Source organism: Schistocerca nitens, chromosome 7 (genome assembly GCF_023898315.1).
Source record: "Schistocerca nitens isolate TAMUIC-IGC-003100 chromosome 7, iqSchNite1.1, whole genome shotgun sequence".
NCBI classification, from domain to species: domain Eukaryota; kingdom Metazoa; phylum Arthropoda; class Insecta; order Orthoptera; family Acrididae; genus Schistocerca; species Schistocerca nitens.
The window spans coordinates 216,263,199-216,288,337 of NC_064620.1; the positions used below are offsets into that span (position 1 = coordinate 216,263,199).

The 25,139-nt window shown below is 42.1% G+C and overlaps 1 protein-coding gene across 1 annotated transcript in view; it reads left to right on the plus strand.

Moving 5' to 3' along the window:
• Positions 1 to 25,139, plus strand: part of LOC126195033 (death domain-associated protein 6-like) — a 179,632-nt gene that overhangs the window by 15,843 nt on the left and 138,650 nt on the right. The window contains exon 3 of the mRNA XM_049933477.1: positions 12,389 to 12,474. Coding sequence (XP_049789434.1) covers positions 12,389 to 12,474 — 86 coding nt within the window. The remainder of the gene's footprint in view (positions 1 to 12,388; positions 12,475 to 25,139) is intronic.

Consider the following 25,139-nt stretch of genomic DNA (forward strand, 5'->3'; position numbering starts at 1 on the left):
TTGTCAACCTATCCCACCCACACTTTTATTTACGAGCTACCCCGCCCCCGCCCCCCTTTCTGCAGCACCTTAACAGACCTGCTGATGGGTGCTTTGTGTCACCCCTCACCATACAGAGTTCTACATAAGCTGCAAGTTTTGGATAGCCCATAATAACAACAAACCAAGTCCCTTCGCAGATTGGGACGTTATATGAAAATTAAATCAGGCAGCGTCACCATGAAATCCAATATATCCAGACAGACAAGATTGGCAACAATGCCCTAAAGCAATTTTCAAACTTCAGAAAGTCTGGCATCTCGTACATCAAGTGAAAGGTTACTGCACTTCTACCAAAGACTATTTTATTCTACTGAAGTTAAAAGCATTCCAGTTGTACTGCTATACTAGCATTACAGTAGTGGTTAGTTTGCTCACAAAGTGGCCTTTTCATTAAGATTACAGTGAAGTCAACGTATAGGGTTATTCTAAATGATGGATCCATTTTCAAAACTTTGTATTTATTCAAGCACAAATCCAAAATGAACAAGCTTTATACCAATGAAAAGAGGAAGTTTCAAAGTCTTTTTGGTAATGTTTGATATCAATTTAATAAATGTAATAATTTGTAATTAATTCATTTTTAATAATTATTTAATAATTAGAAATGTGGTAAATCTTCAGTGTGGCCACCGTTGGCTGCATGCCTAACATCAAAATGGTAGCCAAATGCATCCCACACACGCGAAAGCGTATCTGCTGTTACTGAGTACACGGCAGCAGTGGTCAGGTTCCGCAGATCGTTCAGAGTGCTTGGTAGAGGTGGGACGTAAACAGCTTCCTTCATATAACCCCATAAGAAATAGCTGCAGGGTGTGAGGTCAGGAGAGCTTGGTGGCCAGAAGTGCAGAGCCAGGTCCTCAAGCCCCTGGAACTGATCCAGTGTTGAGGAAGGTCGTCATTCAAAAAGCCTCATACATCACAGTGCCAATGGGGCAGAGCTCCACCCTGTTGGAAAATGAAGTCCTGAGAATCTTCCATAACTTGAGGAAACAACCATTGTTCCGACATGTCCAGGTACATGATTCCCTTTACAGTTCTTTCAGCAAAGGAAAATAGTTCATTAACCTTTGTGTGGGATACAGCACCGAACACATTGATCTTCGATGAGTCTCTTTCAAGTTTCAATAGTGAATGTGGATTTTCCAAACCCCATATGTGAACATTGTGTCTGTTGACTTTCCTTCTAAGGTGGAACATTGCTTCATCACTAAAAATTACATGCTGTGGAAATGCATCCTCCTCCATCTTTGCTGGCACATAATCACAAAATATAAGATGTCATTGGGGTTGAGAGCCTACACAAGTTGTAATCGGTAGGACTTGTACAGCAAACACCGTCTCAGAACTTTCCATACAGTTGGTTTTCCAAGTTCTCAACTGGCTCTGTTGGTAGACATACTGGGACTGCACACAAAACTTCGTGAATCCATTGGACTTCATCCTCTGACACTCACGGTCAGCCTGTGCTTTTTCCAGTGCACACACTCCCAGTCTGTTTAAATTGCTTAAACCAACAGCTAATGCTTTTGTGAGTTGTTGGTTGAATACTGAATTTGGTCCGAAATGCCCGTTGCACTACAATTTGCAACTCGCTTTTCACGAACTGAAGAATGCAGAAAACCTTGTGCTTCACAGTCACCATCTCACTCACAACTGACAGTGAAATGGAACATGGCCCTATTGCCACACGAACTCTACAAGCTGCTTCTGAAACCATCACTGCCCGCCCGCTAAAAGCTTTGAAACATCCTCTTTTCATTGGTATAAAACCTGTTTGTTTTGGATTTGTACGTAAATATGTAGGAATTTTCGAAAATGGGTCCATCATTTACAATAACCCTGTATATCCATGTGGACCATGATATTTCCTGAGGCAAGCTGACCCACAACTGTCGTAACTTCTCCAGGATATCCTGGATACCGGTGCTGGGATGGAGTGTATGTCCAAGCTGGTCCCACACATGTTCTAGTGGGAACAGTTCTGAGGATCTTGTTGGTCATGGCAGAACCTTGAACAACACATAGACATTTCATAGAGACATGTACCATGTGTGGAAATTGTCCTAGGACAGTCATTGCCGTATTGAAAAATTGCACCATGATACTGTTGCACAAGACATGACATGAGTAAACAGGATATCTATGATTACTGTTATGCCATCTGAGATCCTTCAATAATTACCAGCCATCACCTGAAGTTACACCCAATGATCCCCCACATTGTGACACCAGGAGTAATTCTGTTGTCTCTCCAAAACCTTAGAAGGTTGATACTTCTCCCAAGTCTCCACTGTACTCACCGACAAGGGTCATCTTGGGTAGTGCAGAACCACGATTCATTGCTGAATACATTCCAACACCATTCATGAGCAGTTCAGGCTTCCTAGTCACAGCACCACTTCTAGACAGTTATTCATGGTGTGGTGTTGATGACAGTCTGTGCATGGGGTGGTGATTCCCTACTTTGTATACTGCTAGTCTCTAACCAATGGTGTGGAATGACTACACACTTGCAGGAAGTCCATATCTTGTTCTCGGATTTCAGGTGCGTACATGAAGGAGTTTCAGTGTGCTTTATGCAAAATATGGTGATACTCCCTTGTGTTGTTCACTTATGACTGGAGTCTTGATGATGAGTATGCCTGCCCAACATTCCCATCCAGTCCAAGATTGGACCACTCATCACAACCAAATGCCCCACAAATCTGGCAACCACACTATTCAGCCAGCTGACTGGATACCCACAGTGAGGCTGCTTCCAAACTCTGTCAGATACTGATAGTGCTGTCTCACCAGAGTACACAGCACCTCCATTTCCTTCACAGTGATTATTCACTATCTTGGGCTGTTCGTGACCCTGTATCCCTACAAGGTCTGGTAATGCCACTAAAATTAAATAACACTAATTCACACTGGTGGATGTTCTACCTGTTGCAGAGAATTGCAACTCTAAATCATTTATATAATTTAAACTACCAACCACTGGCTCACAGGGCACTTGTCTGAGTTGTTTTATGCATCTGTAATGGTGTTCACATTCTGATGTTAACCATGGATGTGCTCCTCTGTTCATCTGTCTTCAGAAGCATCCTTCATTCTGTAGCTTTTATTCCTCTCCCATTCTGGAACTAATCAGTCTTGAAGGGTCTCGGCTGGAATAAAAGTAATTATAGACAGCAGTTCAAGTCGACTTTCCTTGGTAGTGGAGTAGGTCTTGTAGCAAAAAAACAAATACGCTCACAAGTTCAAGAAATGTGTTGGCCCATTTAAGTTCATTATGGATTATCAGAATTTTATTAATTGTTGATGATTCGAAGTTTACCACTCACTGACTTACTGGATTCAATGTGAGAGCTAGATTCCATTCAATAGTTGTTCTACCACAGTAATGATTAAAACATCACCACAGTTGTTGTTCCATATACGCTGGTCACTTTTTTTCTTTCAGAAGCCACTTTCACCATCCACAAAGTTATTTATACAGTAAATAGCCCCCATAGTCCAAATTTGAATGGTACAACCTTGAATAGTGAAGACTGTATATATACATATACTGTTATTGTCACCAACACTTCTTCGCTGTCTTTACACTATGAAACAACTTGTTCTGTTCTGGCCAGTGTAACATCCACAGAAAAAAAAATCAGTTTATTGAATTGTTGCTAATATTTTGACACTAAAAAAAAAACCTGCGCAGTTACACACGCCATTACATCTGTAGCCCCCCCCTCAGCGCTCGTGAATCTTTCGTGAATATATGTGTTTGGCCCCAAGCTATTGCAGCATCTACTTCCTTTTCTGTGCTGCAATCTCTCATCTCTGTAGTGCCTTCTTTCTCTTGCTCTCTCTGTCATGGTGGCAGCCTTTGATGTCAGCCCAGCTATTCCCTAGGTTCTGTTTTCCTTTCTTGTAACATTCTTTCAAACACCACCTTTTGGCTGGAGTAGTCTGTGTTCCTCTTTTGGGTTTGACCTTCGTTTCCCAAATTTTTCTGTAGTGTGGACCGACTGTGGAAGAACACCTTAAATAGCTTACATTTGGGAGGATGATAGTTCAAACCCGTGTCCAGCCATCCTGATTTAGGTTTTCTGTGATTTCCCTGAATTGCTTCAGGCAATTGCTGGGATGATTCCTTTGAAAGGGCTCAACGAAATTCCTCCCCATCATTCCCGATTAGACGGAAGATCTCGCTGCTTGGTCCCATTCCCCAAATAAATCAACCAACCAACCAACCTTAAATAGCACCTATTGCATGCACTGTTAAAGACCTGCTGTGCACAGCTCCTGTGTAGGCTATTATTGGCACTTCATAGCCAACATGTAGCCAATTCGACATGGTGGGGTAGTTATGTGCCCTTGTGGTTGAGCCCCCTAACTGCTGATGCCTAAGCTACTAGCTCCTCACTCACACCAAGGAGTAGATGTCCATCTTTGTGAAGCATCAGCAGCCTTTGTGCCAGATGGCCTTGTGTTCTTTTCTGCTGCACCCTATTTCCTATTTCAGACCTAGTACTTTGCTGAACAGTGGGTGCTTACTTGACTTAGAAGGAAACAGTCTTAGGACAGAATTGGATGCAATAAAAAATATTGCCATAAAAATGGCTACACAACCAAAGCAACTGATAATTTAGACACACAAATACATAAAAATAAGACAACAAATTGCCATTTTAAGAAAGAAGAGAAAATATTTGAAATCACCCTACACCCATGCCCTGTATCATAAAATTGTTAACCTCTTCAAAAAAACCAACAGTTGCGTTCTCCACTAATAGTAAATCTGGACATTCACTAGTCTACAACATAATAACAGAAAACCAAAAGTTCAATTGCAACGGAGTGTATAAAGTATCATGCCCCACTTGTCCTGCGTACTACATGGGGAAAACGGACAGACATTTCAAAATATTTTTCCAAGGACATACAAATGTTTATTCGTTGACTTTTTCGGTATTGGATGATGGCACCACAAATTTGTTAAGTCTGGATGTTTTCAATGCATTTGCTTTTTCCATTGTGGATATGGTGCACCTCATGTCCGACAAGATCCTTTGCCATTAGTTAGATTTTCTGTGTTCTGAGTTCCCATCTCTTTTCTCGGATGAGTTAGGTTGTGCCATTAATTTTTCAGCTCTCATTACTCTGAAATGTATGGCACACACTTTCCCCGTGCTAGCCCTATTGATGAAGTGAAGTCAGAATTTGACAGGCTGACATCATTGGGTGTTGTACAGCCTTTTGCATTGAGTGAATGGATGGTCAATCCCCATCATGTTTGCTAAAAAAACTGAATGGTCAGCTTCATCTCTGCGGCAACTTTTAAAGTTTCGGTTAAAGCTCAGTCTATCATTGACACCTACCCTTTGCCTCATCCAGATGATTTATTGGCTACTTTGCCGGGGACCAATTTTTCTTCAATATTTATTTATCTTAAATCTGTTTACAGGTTCCAGTGGATGAGGGCTCTAAACAGCTCCTTGTGATTAGCAAGCCCATGTGTCCCATTCAGAGTGGCTAGTGCCCTGTCGATATTTCAGCGTTTTTAAGAACAATGATTTTTCCATTTCAGGATGCATCAACTATCTCAATGACATTGTAGTGTTGGGTGCGTCCATGGAAGAGCATTTTCATATTTTACACACCTTGTTCATGGTCATACATACAACAGTGTTGAAATACAGTTTGGCCAAGTCATACTTTTTTCAGTCATCTATTGTGTATTTGGGGTTTGAGGTTTCCTGAGATAGTGTTAAACCATTACATCATCATGTCATTGCAGCCACAGCTCTGCCTCGCCCTACAAATGTCAAAGAACTCCAAGCATGTTTAAGTGACATTGCTTACTATCACAAATTTATGCTGGATATAGTCGTATTGGGCCACTTGTTCTGTAAGTTGCTCCACAAGAACATTCCATTTCAGTGAATGCTGGCCTGTGAGTGCTTTTGAAATCTAAATTACATTCTGCTTCTTATTTGGCTACTTTCTATCCTGGCCATCATCTGGTTGTGGCTTTGGACGCCTCTTAGTATGGACATGAGGCAGGACAGTTCCGAATGCCCGAAAGCTTATGCTCAACTCTACTCCCAAGTTGAAAATGAAGCACTTGCTAAGCCCTGAAAAGTTCCATGTGCTCTCGTATGGGTCTGAGTACCTTAGTACTGACCGCAAGCCCTTGGTTTCATTGTTTAATCCTTCTGCTTCATTGCCTGACAAAGCAGCACATCATCCTCAGCGGTGGTTGTTGTTTCTGTCATTGCTACAACAATGAAATACATTTTCAGTCTTCTGTGCAACATGCTGATGCCAGTACGCTGTCCTGGCTTCTGGTGGGGCAGGATCCTCCTTTTGATCAGGATGAACTCCTTTGTTTTCACTTTGGTGGTGAGGTGCAACATACAGTGGAAGCGTTTCCTATTACGGGCTCGCATATTGCAGCTGCCATCACTGTCGATCCAATTTTGTGCATGTTGTTCACCTCATTCAGCATGGTTGGCTAGACATGCCTCAGGACAGGGCTTTTGATCCTTTGCAGAACTGTTTTGCCCTACGTCACTCCCTTTCAGTGTTTGATGATGCTGTTCTCTTAGCTACAGAGGGCCTGTTGGCTAAGGTTGTGATCCCGGCTGCCCTGCAGAGGGATGTGCTTCAGCTCCCACATCAGGTACATTGGGCGCTCTTTGCATACTAAGTTATTGGCCATTTGGCATGTGTTTTGGCCTGGCATCAATGGTGGGATTGTACACCATGTTTTGGCGTGCTCTCAGTGTGCTACCCAACAGGCTGCACAGCAGGTGACACACTCTCTGCTATGAGTCAGGCCCTCTCCAACATTTCTTCTAGGGATGGATTGCCTTATGTGCCTGAGATGGATAACAATCTGCAGTTTGTGACTCAGGCCTTCCATGATTTCCGCGTCCATCAAGGCATTCACCACGTGACTTCTGCTCCTTTTCACCCCCAATTTAATGCAAGGTGGAATATCTCATCTACAGGTTGAAGGTTCAGATGTAGAAGAATGCCGCGGACTTCTCCACAGACAGTGGAGACAGGGGCTTTGACTATTGACTGTTCCAGGAACCATTGACAATTTGTAGGAGTTGAAGCACTTCCAAACAGCAATCTTTGAAATTAGAACAAACCTAAGTGAGTGTTGATCACAAAGTATCACTTGGACTGTTCGTCATCAGTAACTGTACATAAGCCTCTCGCAAATCTATGTTTGAAAAGTATCTTGCCCTATCCCAGTCTGTTCATCACATTTTCCAGATAAGGAAGAGGAAAAGAATCCACTACAGTTTGTGGGATTACTGTTGCCTTAAAGGCAGAACACAGATGTAAAACACCTGATGGCTTCTTCAGAATGACAGTCTGTTGCTCATTGGCTTGCAGAAACTGGTTGGATAATCCCATTGTCTTGCCATCTTTGCAATTCCTGATCAACTTGCTCACGTATTGCATGGGGACAGGTCGTACGTAAAAAAAGTCATGGCTCTGCGTTTTCCTTCACAGTGATGTGTGCTTCAACATCTTTTGCTCCACGCTATAGCTGATTCAGATAGTTCCTTTTAGTTGCTACACAAGTCAGAAACGTTAGTGTTGGACACACCAACACTGATTTGTAACACATTGTTCTGAATCCACAAATTGAACAAACCGAGTATGTTTGCACTGTTTCTAGAAATGAGTGCATGAAAAGAAACACATTTAGTCACTCTCTGAAAAGTTGCTGGCAAACTACACATGCCAAGGACAGGAATTTCTTGTCAGTTTTAGGCAGGCAAAACATAAGTAGGCTGCTGTAGTGGCGAGCTACCAATTCTGGCATAAGTGTCATTATTTATCAGGGAAATAGAAGTACTGGTGTCCATCTGTAACTTTATTATCTGCTGTTTCATCTTTTTTTTAAAAAAAGGTTTGTTCGCCTGATTGCATGTAGCATTGGAAGAATTCTGCAGTGTGGAAGTACTTGGTTCAGCTTGTGTCTGTGTGAGTGGCACAACCTGTACTGTATACACCTGTTGACAGCGTGGCTGTGGCCACTGTACACTCACATGGCATCAGCCATTTCCCTTGCCTTGCTTGCCTGTAAACACACAGTTAGAATTGGACCTTCATGTCCACATTCAAAGCAACGATCATTATGACATGGACAGTCTTTCTGATTGTGCTTCGAAAAACACTGAGGACACAGTAATCTGCCAGAGTTTTTTAACCCACATTATGGGGTACAACACTGAAGTTTTTACTCTTGTTGTTCTTACTGTTTGCCTGAGCACTATTCTGTATATGAGACTGATTGTCTGGAGCACTATGAAAAACTGAAACACAAGGAGCCTCAAAATCAATCTGTATTGAGTTCACATTTGTTTGAGGTTCCACAATAGACAGTACTGTTTTTCAATCAGGGTCAGGCAGTTTAAGAATTGCAACATGAATGCATGCATCAAGTACAGTCTGAGTAACGCAACTATGTAACATTACTTCATTATAGTTAATTCCACATAAATCTTTAAACTTAAAGTGTCTGATGAGACCACTTTCCACTATTTGACTTCTGAGCAGGCTGCTGCTTTAGATGAAAACAATTGAACCATGCAGCTGCTCCATGGATTTGACTATCAAAATATTCATTTAGCAATTTCACGGGCTTGTCATATGTGACTTTCTTGGGAGTAGTTTCAGCACAGAGTTTCACACAGAGGCAGTACACTTTGGGGCCAACGGTGGACAAAAAAATAAGGACAAAATTTTGTAGCAGTTACTGGTGGCCATGCTGCTTGTTTGTTTAGTGATGTCAGTTGGCTGACAGTGACCACAGGTTTTCTACCTACCTGGAACTGTGCAAGTTCAGTTACATTCATTCCCTGTTATGGCTTGGAGATCTTGAAATGTAGTAGGACACACAATAAGACAAATGACTAGAAACAGAGGAACAAAATTTAGAAAAAAAATAAGATGTGTGCAACAGGCAGGCAGTTGGTGTGGAATATGAGCTGGTTAAACACTGATCATTGCTATTTTTTGTGATGAGACAAAACTACAATTGTCTGCCCATAACTGTGGGTTCTTTGATTGCTTAGTGAGGTGGCACATAAAAATAAAACTCATGAAATATACTTCACTTTAATATGATAATGAATAAAAGAGTTATGTAACCTTGACACCCTTTTTTGCCACATGAGTACTGGATAATTTACAACTGTTATGGAGTATGAAAGCATTTGATGCGCTAATTAATGCACCGTTCTCTTGACGTACAATGTTCAGCATCAACAACACTACAAGTTCATCTGAAATTTTAACTACTCACTGGTCCTGTACTATGACGTGGACTGCTGTAACTGAGGTCTCGAACTGGGGCAGAGCTCTTGCTAGCTGGACAATACATTGACCTCAGTGTGAAGGTGCTGCTGTGCTGAGACAGGAAGCATGGTCTTCAGAAGCGCCTCCCATACATTGCTACAGATTTAGTGAAACCTCTCTGATGTCTTCGGTATCAATTCATGTTGCCAACTTTGGTGTGGCAACGCGATCTCTGTATGGTACCACAGATAGGACGTCAGTGAGCACACAGTTATCTGAAATAACATCCTAGTGAACTCACAAGCCACTTATCAGTATGACGTTGTGCCCCCTGTGGCCTGGATGCGTGCACTGTTTTAGCTGGAAAGGGTATCATAAAGCTGTTGTATCTCTCTGGAGGCAAACATGCCAACAAATGTTGCAAATGGACCTTGACATGCTGGATACTACCACTGGGACAGAGTTGATGTCCATTTTGAGCCCACAGATATTTCATTGGGGAAATATCTGACAATTTTGCTAGCTACGGCAGTACCTCAACATCTTGCAACAGTTCATAGAGCTAAGTGCCATGTGAGAATGACCACTGTCATTTTGAAAAGCGGTACCACGATATTGTCGTATGGGAGTAAAATGTGAAGACATAGAGTATTTGTGACAAACCGTTTTGCCATCATGGCTCCCACAGACACTACTGTCCACAATCAGAAGTCATACCCCATGGCTCCCCACAGCATGATAGCAGCAGTAACACCACTTTGCCTCTCCTAAATGTTGGAAGAACTGGGCCCTCTGCCCAGGTCACCGCTGTACTTGACGATGATGATCATCGGGTGTACAGCAGAATTGTGATTCATCGCTGAACACAGTGCTACACCATACGTCAGTAGTCCGTGCTTCTCAGTCGTGACACCACTGTAAATGCAGCTGTTTGTGTGCTGATGTTAACAGCACCATACTACAAATGGGACGGTAAGTCCTTAGACCCATTGCTGCCAGTCTCCAACCAATGGTGCAGCATGGCACAGCCTGTTGCAGGGAGTCAGTTGCTTGTTGTCAGATGGCAGGCACAAATGTGAAGGGGTTATGATGGGTTCTGTGCACACTATGTTGATCCTACCTTGTGGTAGTCAGACATGGTCAATTTGAAGCTTGACGATGAGTATGCCAGCCCGCATGTTCCCATGCAGCCCAATAGGGCAACACTGTCACATCCAAATGCTGCCAAAATCTGGATATTGCAAGATTTAACCAGTCGACCAATGGGATCCCCTTGATTAAACCCCTTTTAAACTCTTAACACATACTGACAACACAAGAGTACAAAGCACCTCTGTGTCCTTCAGAGTTCAGCTTTTCTCTGTTTTTCACACTTATACATGACATCCCAGAAGAAATGGTCTATATTGAAGGCTATGACAGAAACGATCATTTGAAGCAAAAAGTGTAGTAAATGTGGGCTCTCGAATGCATACCTTAAGAGCTATGAGCATTACTTCGTCTTCAATACTGTGAATGAAACAATTCTCTTGTACTGCAGGCTCTTTGCTTTCCACATTTTGAGAAGTGGTAGTATGGAAAAAAACTACAGTAAACGTGGACTCTAAAACACATACCTTAATATCAGTGAGCACTTGTTCATCTGTGCTCCATCAAACACATCTCTTCTACTGAACAATTGTTAATTGCTCTTAAGGTATGCATTTTAGAGTCCATGTTAACTACACATTTCTTCCTTGTTTTGTCCATACTACTACTCCCAAAATATGGAAAGCAAACGGCTTGCTGTAGAATAGATTTGTTTCACATTATTGAAGATAAAGAAATGCTCAAAGCTCTCTCGGTGTGCACTTTAGAACCCATATGTACTAGACAGTTTAGCTTCGAATGACCATTCATTTATTACCCCTGAATATTGACCATTCCTCGTGGGACACCCATGTACCCTACCAGACCTGGTAATGACACTAAAAATGAACGAAACTAATGCACTCTGGTGGCCACAGAGAGCTGCGACTCTAATCATTTACGTATCCACCGAAGGTGTGTAAATGTATGAAGTTACACTGACACTTGACCATGTCCTCTGGGTGCTTCACATTTTTGTTAGGCATTGTATTTGTAATGATCCACTTGGTCTTTTGGCATTGAAACACTATAGAAGCTGAATATTCAGTGCGCATTTCTTAGATTTTATTTATCTTCGTAGCTCTGCTTGTGACTACAATAATTAGATCCAAAGATGTAAGTGAAATCTGAGGAGATGGTGTTTACAACCCCTCTCCCATTCTGTAACACTTTTCAGCTGTCCTTACTTTCTGAGACCATGTACTCAGTTCAGTTGATAGGACACATTTTGAGACCTCAAGAAGTCACCAAATTCCTATTGGAGGGGAATGTGCAGGGTAAAAATCATAGAGGGCGATCAAGAGATGAATACAGTAAACAGATTTCAAAGGATGTAGGTTGCAGTAGTTATTCGGAGATTAAGAAGCTTGCACAGGATAGAGTAGCATGGAGAGCTGCAGGAAACTAGTCTTCGAACTGAAGACCATGACCACTTGAACACCCACCCATGTATGCACGTGCTTGCTCTTGCACTTGCATGCTGCCCTCCCTCCCCACCACACACACACACACACACACACACACACACACACACACACAGAGAGAGAGTATTCCCTTATTTCTGATTCTTATATGTTGAGTTTCACTTTGCATTTTCCTTTGCTCTTGTAGTATCATCCATTTCTTGTTTTGGCTGGCAGATTGTTCTGCCAGTTTCACAAAATCCTCAATTTCTTGTTTGACTGGCAGCATTGTTCTGCCAATTTCACATAATTCACCCACAGACTCTGAGTCAATAGTGTTCAGATCAAGAAAGATTATCCTCATTCACCTAGTATTGACACAGATGTAATACCATCCATTCGCATGCAGCTTACTTACTTTAAGTTTTTGCTTGCTGGAAAATTGATGATTGGATTATGTACAATTGCAGGCATAATTTTGATGAAATTTCTCTTCTTACATTTTACAGTGCCTTCAAAGAAGAATCACAAAACTAGAACAAAAAGAAGTAGACTGGGATGAAGAAAATGACTCCACGTACATACAGTTACAAAGGTGAGTTTTATGGTTGGTTGGTTGTTTGGGGGGGGGGGGGGGCAAACAGTGAGCTCATCGGTCCCGTCAGATCAGGGAAGGCATATGAGAGAGAGAGAGAGAGAGGGGGGGGGGGGTTGGGATCTGTTTTAACACAGCATATGTAAAAAAAAATTGTTAAAGGCTTTTGCGGCCACTTGATGTATTTCCTGTTGGATTTGTCTCAGGATCTTTGGACTGTGTTTGTACAATGATTTTTCTAATGTTTTGTCAGCATGAATGGCATGAATTGTCGGGGATTCACCCCCTGCCACCAGCAATGGCGGGTAGGTGCCACATTATACTGCATTAGGGAGCTTTGTTTCACACTTCAGAGTCTCTAAACATGAAGTGTGTAATCAGTTACAAAGGCTTGGTAGATAAGTGGGTAACTGTCTGGTTAGACTCCAAAAGACTTATGATATAATCCTCAGTTGGTCTTTGGACTTTTTTCTGTCAGTTTTTTCCTTGTTCATGTCTAACAGCAATTTGTGTATGAGAGAAGTAAATTTCTGGTCAGCATTAATCAATAATTCTGACCTCTTTTGTTTAAATTGCCAAGTCAGAATAACCATGTATGTCTTTGTTGATGTAGACTTTGTTTCCTTCTGCAACTTCTTCTGTGCTGGAAGCTGAATAGATCTGTCATAAAAATCAGTCTTCCAAGAAATGATGTAGAGGGTTTCTTCTTTAAGAAAAGTATATTGACCACCTCATTACAGTACTCAGACACCTCATACAGTACTTTCTGGCAAACAAGCTGTATCTATTAAAATTTCATATGATATTAATTGACATTCATTCTCACTTGAATGACAGCTGACAGAAAAGTGACAGCCGAAACTGCTTGTGCTCTTCTCATGGTGTCATTGTTATTGTCACAGCAGTTCTTCTTTCATGGCACACACCATACCTCCAAGGCAGGACCCGACAACAGGAAATAAACCACCCAAGCAGCAGGTTCTAAGGTTCTACGAAATGGTAGTGAAAGTGCTATCATCATCATCCCAGCTTCCAGACACACTCATCTATCTGCTCCAGAATACATGCACATAAAGGAAATAATTTTCTGAACAGCATACTATACTATATTATTATTAAAATAAAACTTTTATGGTGGTGCTCATCATTTGTCGTTTTGGTAGCTACTGTGCAATATACAACTTCACCAACCTGCAGTGTTGCAATGAGCCGAAACATTTAAGGAGTGTGACTGAGTAACAATTAATCCACAGTTCATTTAAAATACATTGAGATATTTTCAGAACATTAGCACATATACACACTTGCACATTTAAAATAGTTCACTGACACAATAGTTTTCATTACTATAGCACCCCAGTGCAAGGAGCAGCAGCTATGAGCCGGGTTGGTGCAAGTGGGTGATGAGGTGAGGGAGAGCCCAGAAGGCTCCAGAGAAACGTGGCTGCAAAGTTAACAATCTGTACTGTGTGGTACACCACACTGAGTTCTGCTGCTTGCACACCCTAGTTGCTAATGCAGAGTCTCCATTGTATGCTCATTAGGCGAGCCAGCAGCAAGGCCTCCATGCCAGTGGTGTGTACCCTTGACACTGCTGTATCTGCTGCAACCCTGGATGGTGCCTCAGTTGTCACAGTGTGGGGAAGCCCACCACGATGAGTACCCATCCTGGGATGGTGGAAGATGACTGGTGTGTCTCCTGGACAGGAGTAAGATGTACTGCTGGAGCAGGGGTGGATTGGCCTTCTGTGTCATGGCACTAAGTCTGGGAGGGACCTGCTGCATAGAGCTATTGCCTTGCCATGGCTTCGAATGGGCTACTTCTACTGGCACTTAACATCTGACAGCCTCGATGGGCACAGCCTTGTTGTCCAGGTAGAGCTGTGAGATGAATAATTTCATTACAAAATGTCCATTACTCGTAGTCGGCAGCGTGTGATTGTTGTGCATATGCGCCGCTAACAATCGTGTGCCCTAAAACACCACTGCTACTGCCATGGTGGAAAACTGCCTTGTCTCTTGCTGCACGAGTATGTGCAATACCAGTGAGTCCGCTGCTTCAGCAAGACAACCTGCCTCACGATGTTGTGTCAGCCTTGTTGAATTATTACAGCAACAATATCCAGTGCCCGTCTGTTGTCGCTGCTGCTGCAATACACTGCTATAGCTCACACTAATGTGTCCATATATAGTCAGCACACTGCATTACATATGTAGCCAAAACATTACTTGTATCTGCCCAATTGATGATTTAATGTTTCACACACACTGCAAAATTACACAGTTGTGATTCAGATTGTTTGATCACCACATAGTATTTTGTGATAGTACAGGATGCAATTATGTTCTTGGTGTGTTAAGCACATTGCATAGTAAAGCAATACTTTCCACAGTAACAAATGTCCAGTCACTAATGACAAAGCAAAGCACTCAGTATATGGGAGTTCACCATGATTGATACATTCCTTGACTCACAAAACCACATCCCAAGCCAAACTCGACCTGGGTTAACACCAACAATTTAAACTGCATGACAGGCATTCAACAGTCCCATTGCACTTAACTGTGTACCATTCGTTACAACATTCTTGTCTCGGAAACACCAACAACTGTGCCCACTCATCTGGGTGGTGATGTTGTACATTCCAAAAGGTAAACAAAGTAAAATTGGGAACTGACTGACTGCTTACGAGATTAGAAATGGAAAGCCAAACTCCCATTGTTAAAAATAAATCTGCTCGTATGGTGTGTGCCTTCAAGCTGAAGAACATTCCCTTTAAGAATTACCAGTAAGTGCAACAAATACTGGATCTCATTGTGTTTGTCCTTATTTTTTATGTGATTAAAAAAAAAATTAAAACATCTTAGAGACCATTGAACTCATTTAAATAAAAAAATAAAAACAAACATTTATACATTAATACAAAATAAAACCTTCCCTGTGTAACACCATCAGTACTAAAACTTTAGTGATGATTTTTAATATGTCAAATGAATAATAATTCGAGCCTGTGTTTTTTACACCGATAATCCTATAAGTTTCCTTCTGCAAAGGATGAAACCATTTCCTTTACCATGAAACTGCTTTCACCTTTAATAGGCTTTCTTACTCAAGAGTAAAAAAAATGAAGAAAAGAATCACACTTTTGTAGTGGTGTAATATGGGGCTCTGCAAAATAACATGTTACATCTTTATCCTCTTACGCTGATGCACATGTAAACTGAAAATGTAGTTTGGGTATTTTTAAGTGTGGATCATCCCACTGTGTGCACTTCAGTTTAACATATGTGCAAATGGGATGCAAAAGCCGCCAGCTCCGGACATTGACAAGGCGCTACGTTGATTACATGTCTCCACCTACTGGAGAGGCTCGCCTATGCTTTGGCGTTGCGACTTGGCAGTGGCTTGGTAGTCCTAGAAAAAAGGGGCCACCGGCAAGAATGTAAGCATTTGAACAGTTGAGTACAGATTTGTGAACTGTCATTCTGACTTGGCTGTCAGATGTGAAAGCATCAGAGATATGCCACAGCTTATGAAACATCTGCATCACTCATCATTGTAAAAGTAAACGTACTGTAGAAATGTTGCTGTTACAATACAGAAGAGTTATCGAAAAACAGTTTACACCATTTAGTACTTTGGACAGATAGAAGCGTTCTTCCAGCATGCACCCCCCACTACAGAAGGTGAAGAAATTACATGCACCGTATAGCAGGACCATGAAGGGAGTAAACTTCACACACACACACACACACACACACACACACACACACTGGCCACTGGCAGACCCTTTAGAAGAGGAAGAAACCACATCACTTCTTTCCATTAACATCTTGTGAAATGACCACGGAAGGAAAATGAGTGAAATTTGAATTCATATAGAAGCTTACTGACATGCATCCCTCTCACGTACTATGAGAACTAGTTGTGAAGTTGTAATTATCACCTTGAAACAATCAAGTTGTCGCAATGAAACTCCGTGATGATGTCAGCCCTTGTCTACATATTCACCCTTGATGTGTCACATTTTTCCCAGTGATAGATGACTTGGGAGAGATCTGGTTGTAGAAGTCTACATTTTGGCTGTTCTAGAAGGGTTACACCTTGAAAATCATGTTGTTATCTTTCAGGATATGACATGCATACCATGGTTTCATCATCCTAGGAAAGAGAAAGAAATCTGTGAATACCATTTCAGGTTGTGGATGAGGCAAAATGCAAAATTTGATAGCCCAAAGAAGTAGCAGGTGTAACTGAATCCAGTACATAATGATCTGGAACATCGTCATGGAATAAAAATTGCTCCGTTGATAGCTTCCTGTGAAGATTCAGCTTGACAAGCCGCCCCCCCCCCCCTGCCCCCCTGCAATGTCATTGGGAGATTTCTGCAGTATGGTTCTGTGTTGGTTTGCCCCTTATAAGCATAATCTGTTAGCACCACACCATGTTACTCCCAAAAAACACTTAATATCATGTTGCACATTGACGGTTGGGTCTTCACCTTTGTCACAGTAGTGAATCCACAGTTTTCCATTGCTTGCATTGACCCATTTGTATAGGGTGGTCATACCGATACAATCAACACTGGTACATTGAGTTTACATGGCTAAAGAAGTCATCTGGATTGAGCTACCACTGTTGCAGTATGTTTGTTCCTGCCTCGGTTCAATAGATTTTTTGAATGGATGTGAGCAATCAAACAGCTCAGTGGGCAATGACCTTTGTTATGTTCAAAATGCCAGCCAAGATATTGAAAACTGATCAGTGACTGATTTTCACTATTTTTACTACCACCTCAAGTGCAATGTGAAGCATGTGTGTCTCCATTTCCCTTGCGATTCTCAGTTATTCACAGAGGGATGGTCTGCCACATTGTTATTCATCACTCAGGCTTGTTTGACTTCACTGGAAATGTCTGTGCCACCTAACCACTGTACAATATGATGGTACATAGCTGAAGTACTTTTCCACCTGAATTATTGCAATGTCGTTCTCCTCCAGATTCAGAAAATGAATTATTCCACAGTACTCCAGTTTATGAATGGCTTCTGTTGTTTTGTTTTGACTTGTCTAGTGGCAAACTAGTGTACTGCGTTAGTGAATGGAAAAGGAAAGGAAGAAAATTTTTGTGGTATTTGAAATACCCCTTATTTGTAGAGTTTAGACATGTGTAGATATAGATATCATTGTTACATGTAGATATAGATATCATTGTTACTATGTCAAATGAATGCACACTCTTGGAATTTTGAGAATATTGATTGTGCTGTACAATATCTTTCTGTATATTCTCTTACTGGGGACTGTTGAGTATTATTGTGAGACTGTCCTACTGACTAAAGAAATATGAGATGAATTGTATGGCTTGCCTGTGAGACTTCTGTGTAGGTAGCCACTTTGGTAAGGGCTCCAGACTGACAACAATTATGAAGAACCATTCCGATTTATTTTGCTTGGAGCTTCCTTTGTGGATGAACTACTTTTTGTGGTACTCTTCCAGTAATTGTAATGTACCTACCCCAAAAATAAATTTACTCACATAACCTCAGTGTCTCAACTGATACCCTCCAGATAGTTGTGATTGACAACAGTGATTAATGCAAAGTTATGTAACCAAAGATTGTTAAATGTTTTTGCCTGTCTCTAAGTGCACTTTATTTGTTTATGTAGGTCATCGGCTTCTTTGTTGAAGATATCTGTTTCTGCAGTTTATCTTACATCTTTCAGCAATTTTCTAATCATGTGATCCCCTGTGCATTAACTGCATTGTGTGCTGTCCAGTGAAATTAATGTGACCACCTGTCAAAAGCCTAAATAACCACCTTTTGCAGTGCAAGACATGCAGGAAGAGATTCAGTGAGGTTCTGGAAGGTACCAACAGGGATGTGGAATCACACTAACCCCAATGCCGTGGCCAGGTGCTGTAGGTTTCTAGTTTGAGGAGCCACGGCGCGAAAGCCTGACCGAGGTGGCCCCAAAGATCCTCGATTGGGTTTAAATCTGGGGAGTTTGGTGGCCAGAGGATTATGGTAAACTGATCCTAGTGCTCTTTGAACCACACACGTACATTGTGGGCTGTGTGACATGTTGCATTGTCCTGCTGGTAGATGCCATCATGCCGAGGGAAAATAAACTGCAAGTGGGGTTGGACACGGTCCCTAAGGGGTTGTCTGCTATCAGACATTTCGTGCCGTACACACCAACTGTCATCTGTTCAGTGGAGCATCAAATGTGATTCACGTGAAAAGGCCACCTGTCGGCACTCTGTGGATGTCCAGTTGTGATATTGGCATGCCAATTCCAGCCACTGTCACCAGTGAACAACAATCACTGTGGATGCATGAACCAGGCATCTGCTGTGGAGGCCCACATGCAGCCATGTTTGCTGAACAGTTCTTGAGGAGACAGTTGGTAGCCTCTTGGTTCATCTGGGCAATCAGCTGCTCAACTGACACACATTTGTTCACCCATACACATCTCCTCAGCTTTCATCTGCCCTTGTCCTCTACGGTATCTAGTGCCCCACAATTGCCATAGTGCCAGTTTTGAATAGTACCATTTTGTTGTGCACAGTATACCTTAACCATGGTGACAAGTGAACAGTTTACAAACTTAGCCATTTCAGAAATGCTTTCACTCTTGGCCAGAAGCCCTTTTGGACATCAGCTAAATTGGTCAATTTCTTCATTATCACAATGGCTGCACTGTAATGGCATCCCTCTGATACGCTTTATGTACTCTTCACTGGAAGTGCTATCATCTTTCGTCTGTGAGTGGTTATTGCATGTTGTTGAAAGTAGACGTTGGTCATGTTACTGTGACTAGACCATGTATGTGAACAGCTACAGTTAGAGAAACAGATGTTATACACTAGTTGATTACTGGCATAAAATGCCCATAAACTATGAAAATCTTTCAGATTTTTGAACTTTGTGTGCTATGAATTGTCATACAGGATTCAACAGCATTATGAAGTAATACAAAAAACATGATACTGAAATGTTCCTCTTTCAACTCCACTTTGGCTGAAGTGAAGATACTCTCATTCCTTGTAACAGTTACTCATTATTAAAATTTGCAACATGAAATTAGACTGGTTGCCGTTTTTGTGTGTTTTTTGGAAAGCACAACAATGGTTCACAACCTAGCCAATCGCAAAGCACTTACAGATTAACATATTAACATGATCTCTCTCTCTCTCTCTCTCTCTCTCTCTCTCTCTCTCTCTCTCGCTTCTTCATGTGTGTGTTTGGTGACGTATTCACTTACTGTAAAGAAAGTTTACATAGCTATTTTCTTCCCATCCCCTGTTCTCTTTAATTGTGGTGAATGAACTTCATTGAGGAAGAGCCATGTGTTTAACTACTGCCATCAAATTGTTCCAGCCATTTTCTATTACTATTATTGATGATGCATATCATTCAAGAGTCTGCCTCCCCAGCTGAGTGGTCAGCATAGGTGATTGTCATGCAGAGGACCCATGTTTGATTCCTGATACTGCCAAGGAGTTTTTCTTGGTGGGAGGATGGTACAGGGTACACTGAGTCTCGTGATGTCAATTGAGTAGCTACTTGATTGAGTAGTAGCAGCACCATTTTCTGGAAAGTTTGCAAAACAGCTAGAAGAGCAGTTTGCTAACCACATGCCTCACAATACCTCATCCGCATGATGCCACAAAGCACAGGATGAATAGTGGTTGGTACACGTCCCTTGGGCCTTCAAGGTTGGACGAGGAGCTTGTTTTTATATCAATTGTGACCTACCAGAACTATTCAGACAATAAGAAATTCAGCCTTCAGTTGCAAGGTAAAATTTTTTTAGTTTACCTAATGATATCTTCTTCAGAACAAAAAGTAAATTATTTTGAGTGCCAAACATTGGCCATGTCACAGAATAAAACTAATACAGAATAAAGATGCGTTATCATAAGATTATGTCTGTCAGTACTAAAAACAATAAGAAAAATGTAGATGAAGCTACACTGGGCCATCCTCTGACCAATTTAAGGCAAGCATAATTTGAGATATCTTGGTGTCCTCCTCCTGCTCAGCAAAGAGATCCTGGAGTGCAGTGAGACAGTCACTATCTTCATCAAAGTCTTGATGGTCTTGCACAGGGTTTCTTGAGAGACAGTCGGCATCTTGGTGTTTTCTCCCACTTTTGTACACTATGGTAATGTCATACTCTTGAAGACGTAGTGCCCACCTGGTAAGTCATCCTGTTGGATCCTTAAGACCTGTAAACCAACAGAGTGAAAGATGGTCTGTAACAACTGTGAACGGCTGTCCATAGAGATACTGTCGAAATCTGCAAGTGACCCAGGTCACAGCAAGACATTCTCTTTCTGTAGTTGAGTAGTTTCTCTCAGCGTTTGTAAGTGTCCTAGAAGCATAAGCTATAACCTTCTCTTTTCCATCCGAAATTTGCACCAGAACAACACTGATCTCATACCCGTTGGCATCTGTGTGTAGTTCTGTAGGTGCTCTCTCATCATACAGACCAAGTACAGGGTCAGTCGTCAGAGCTTTTCGCAGCACATCGAAAGAATCTTGTTGAGCACCACCCCAGATAAATTTAGTATCGGCTTTAAGAACTCTTGGAGTGGCCTGGCTTTGATACAAAAGTCTTTGATAAAATGACGGTAATAAGAACATAATCCGAGGAAACTTCTCACATCTCTAATACTTTTAGGAATAGGAAATTCTGTTATAGCTCTAACCTTTTCTGGGTCTGGCCGCACACCTTCGTTTGACACAAGTTGCCCAAGTATTTTGATTTCTTTTGCTCCAAAGAGACACTTTCTTGGATTAAGTTTCAGTCTGCCTTGTTGGAGACTCTTAAGAACGGGCTCAGTCTTTTTATATGTTCATCAAAGGTCTCTGAGAACACTATAATGTCATCTAAATAACAAAGACACATCGTCCACTTCAGGTGACATAGAAGATTATCCATCATCCATGCAAAAGTTGCTGGTGAATTACTGAAACCAAATGGCATTACCTTAAATTCATACAGGCCCTCAGGGGTGATGAATGCAGTTTTCTCATGATCAGCCTCATCTACTTCGATTTGCCAGTATCCTGAGTACATGTCCATGGTTGAGAAAAACTTAGCCCCCTTCAGACAATCTAGTGTATTGTCAATTCGTGGAAGACGGTAAAAGTCCTTTTCAGTTATCTTATTAAGCTTCCTGTAATCAACACTAAAGCACCAACTGCCATCCTTCTTTCTGATGAGGACCAATGGTGACGACCATGGGCTCTGCAAAGGCTGAATAATGTCACTTTTCATCATTTTCTCTACCTCATCATGAATTATCTGATGCTCCGTTGCTGACACATGGTATGCTCTCTGGCTTATTGGTTGATGGTCTCGAGTGCTAATCCGGTGCTACACCATCGATTTGTCTAATTTGTTCTTCACCTGTGGACTGAAACATTCAGAGAACTCTTGAAGAATAGCAAGTAGCTTCTTCTGTTGTTACTTAGTGAGATGTGGTGATGGTCGTGCTAGAAGATCTTATCTCATAGTGCTAGCATTAGTTTCACCCACAGACTCGGCATGGGAGGTTTCTATGACACTCAGCTGTTCTTCAATTAATGGCTCAGTGTTTGCTTTGCACATGCGTCTTGGAAGGATCTGCGGTTCTCAACGACAATTAACTATCCACAAATCACCGAATCCATTCTTAAACGAGATGACAGAAGCTGGGATGACCAAGTTATTCATCAGTGGTATGCTTCTCTTACATTCCACTACAAGCTCCATGGGTTGATGCATGGCATGACACATGGCAGTTACCTTTCTAGCACTGACTGCAGGGATAATCACTTCAGCCAGCACACATAGTCTCCACACTCTCAGATGTGAATCTTCCTGTCCACAGCATCTCATCTCGTCTAGCATAATCTTCGAGCAACCACAATCTACAATTGCCTGAAAAGCTTTCAAAAAGTCTCATCCGAGAATGACGTCATGACTACACTCTTGTAAGACGATGAATTCTAAGGGCCTTGTATGGCCACTTATACACACACCAATGGTATATCTTCCTGTAGATTTTACATGCTTCCCATTAGCCACCTTCAGCAGAGATGTTTTGTTGTCTATGAATGTGGTTTTCTGCAACTGGCAACGGTACTTCTCCAAAATGACTGAATATAATGCTCCAGGTTCCACAAGAGCTTGGGCTGGTCGGCCATCCAAGTAGATAACGACATAGTTACTTATCATTTTTGTAGCGATCGATGGCAGAGAATTTTCTCTTCGGCGGCCTCACTTCCAAGGAAGGTCGCACCCATTAGTTTTCCAGGTTGCGGCGGCTAGGTGATCGGCTGGAGCTTCTGAACGGCGATGGAGACCTTGATCGGCGTGTTGGGGGGCACCGTCTCCAGTGGTCAGCTTGCAGTGATAGTGACCTACGTCGTCCTGCATCCACATCTTCTTGTTCGTCTTCGTCGTCCTGGAGTTGGCGTCAGCTAAGATTGGTCTGCTGTCTTGTGGCGCGGGTGTCATCAAATATCCGCCGCCTTTCTCGACAATATTGCACCATATGTCCCGGTTGTCCACAAAGGAAACATACTGGTTGGTCATCCTGGGTCCTCCAGACATCCGTCTTCCTTGGTGCCCAAACAGGTTCCTCATGTGGCATTGTAGGAACGTAACTTCACCTGGGACTTGACTTTTTCACTGTTTTAAAGGGAAATGAAGGACGAGAGATTGGGTTCAATGTATGTTCCACTTCCCCCCTTATGACCTCTTGAAGCGTCTTGGTTTTGTGCTCGCCGTGCAATTCAAGTACCTTTTGAACTTCCTCTCTCACTATCTGACGAAGAACACTTGTGAAATCAGTTTCTTCCTCCAACACAGACATCGATACAACGTTTGGAAGCCATTCAAACTTCTTGTGTTTAATTCTTTTTTGATGCATTGTCTCGATATACTGGCACCATTTTATGAAGTCGTCTGCTATCAAAACTTCCTTCATGAGTAGGGCTTGATACATGTCCTCAGCAACACCCTTCATGAGATGTGCAATCTTATCTTCCTCCTTCATTCTAGGATCCACTACTTTACACAGCTCTAAGATGTCTTGAATGTAGGTTGCTGTACTTTCTCCTGGACGCTGTGCCCTGCACTTAAATTTATCTTCAACCTTGCACTTCTGTTGCTGTTTGTCTAAATATTTGCGCAGTTCAGCCTGGAATACTTCCCAGCTGAACTTCTCCTCGTTGTTCTCATACCCTTGCTTGGCAGTGCCCTCAAAGTAGACAAATATGTTAGCCAAACACATAGTGGCATCCCATTTGTTAAATTTGTCTATACGCTCATATACCTTCAGCCATTTGTTTGGATCTTGGCCATCATCACCAGAGAACCCGGAAGGATGTGTCATGTGGTGGCACATAGTTGCTGTCATCGTAACATCCTCTTCTTCTTCTTCTTCTTCTTCTTCTTCTGTCTCCAATAGATTGTGATCTGTTGAATATGGCTCGAACTTGGGTTTCTTGCCACGTAAATGGCGGTTCTGTCATAGCCTGATGGGAGCCACTGTGTGGTCGATAATGTGCGCAATCATAAGTTCTAGTACCCAGCACCTCCACCAGAATAATGTCACATAGAAAAAGGTGTAATTGGATAAGTGATGAACACTAACTTCAGTCAAAGAAAGTTTATTCAGCACTTGCACATACAAGAGCACGGAGTGAACTGACTCCGGCCCGAACACACACAGTATATATACATATAATAGAGGGAAACATTCCACGTGGGAAAAATATATCTAAAAGCAAAGATGATGTAACATACCAAACGAAAGCGTTGCTGTGTTGATAGAGACACAAACAAACACAAACACACACACAAAATTCAAGCTTTCGCAACCCACGGTTGCTTCATCAGGAAAGAGGGAAGGAGAGGGAAAGACGAAAGGATGTGTGTTTTAAGGGAGAGGGTAAGGAGTCATTCCAATGCCGGGAGCGGAAAGACTTACCTTAGGGGGAAAAAAGGACGGGTACACATTCGCGCGCACACACACACACACACACACACACACACACACATATCCATCCACACATATACAGACACAAGCAGACATGTGTAAAGGCAAAGAGTTTGGGCAGAGATGTCAGTCGAGGCGGAAGTACAGAGGCAAAGATGTTGAATGACAGGTGAGGTATGAGCGGCGGCAACTTGAAATTAGCGGAGGTTGAGGCCTGGTGAGTTACGGGAAGAGAGGATATATTGAAGGGCAAGTCCCCATCTCCGGAGTTCTGATAGGTTGGTGTTAGTGGGAAGTATCCAGATAACCCGAACGGTGTAACACTGTGCCAAGATGTGCTGGCTGTGCACCAAGGCATGTTTAGCCACAGGGTGATCCTCATTACCAACAAACACTGCCTGCCTGTGTCCATTCATGTGAATGGACATTTTGTTGCTGGTCATTCCCACATAGAAAGCTTCACAGTGCAGGCAGGTCAGTTGGTAAATTACGTGGGTGCTTTCACACGTGGCTCTGCCTCTGTACAGTATATATACAGTTACAGAACATTCCGGTACAATGATTCTTGACATTTGTGGATACTTCTAGAATGTGCTCGGACCGAATATAGAAATTAAAATTTTACAGTCCAGATGAGTTTTGAACTCGCGATCCTCCATGCAA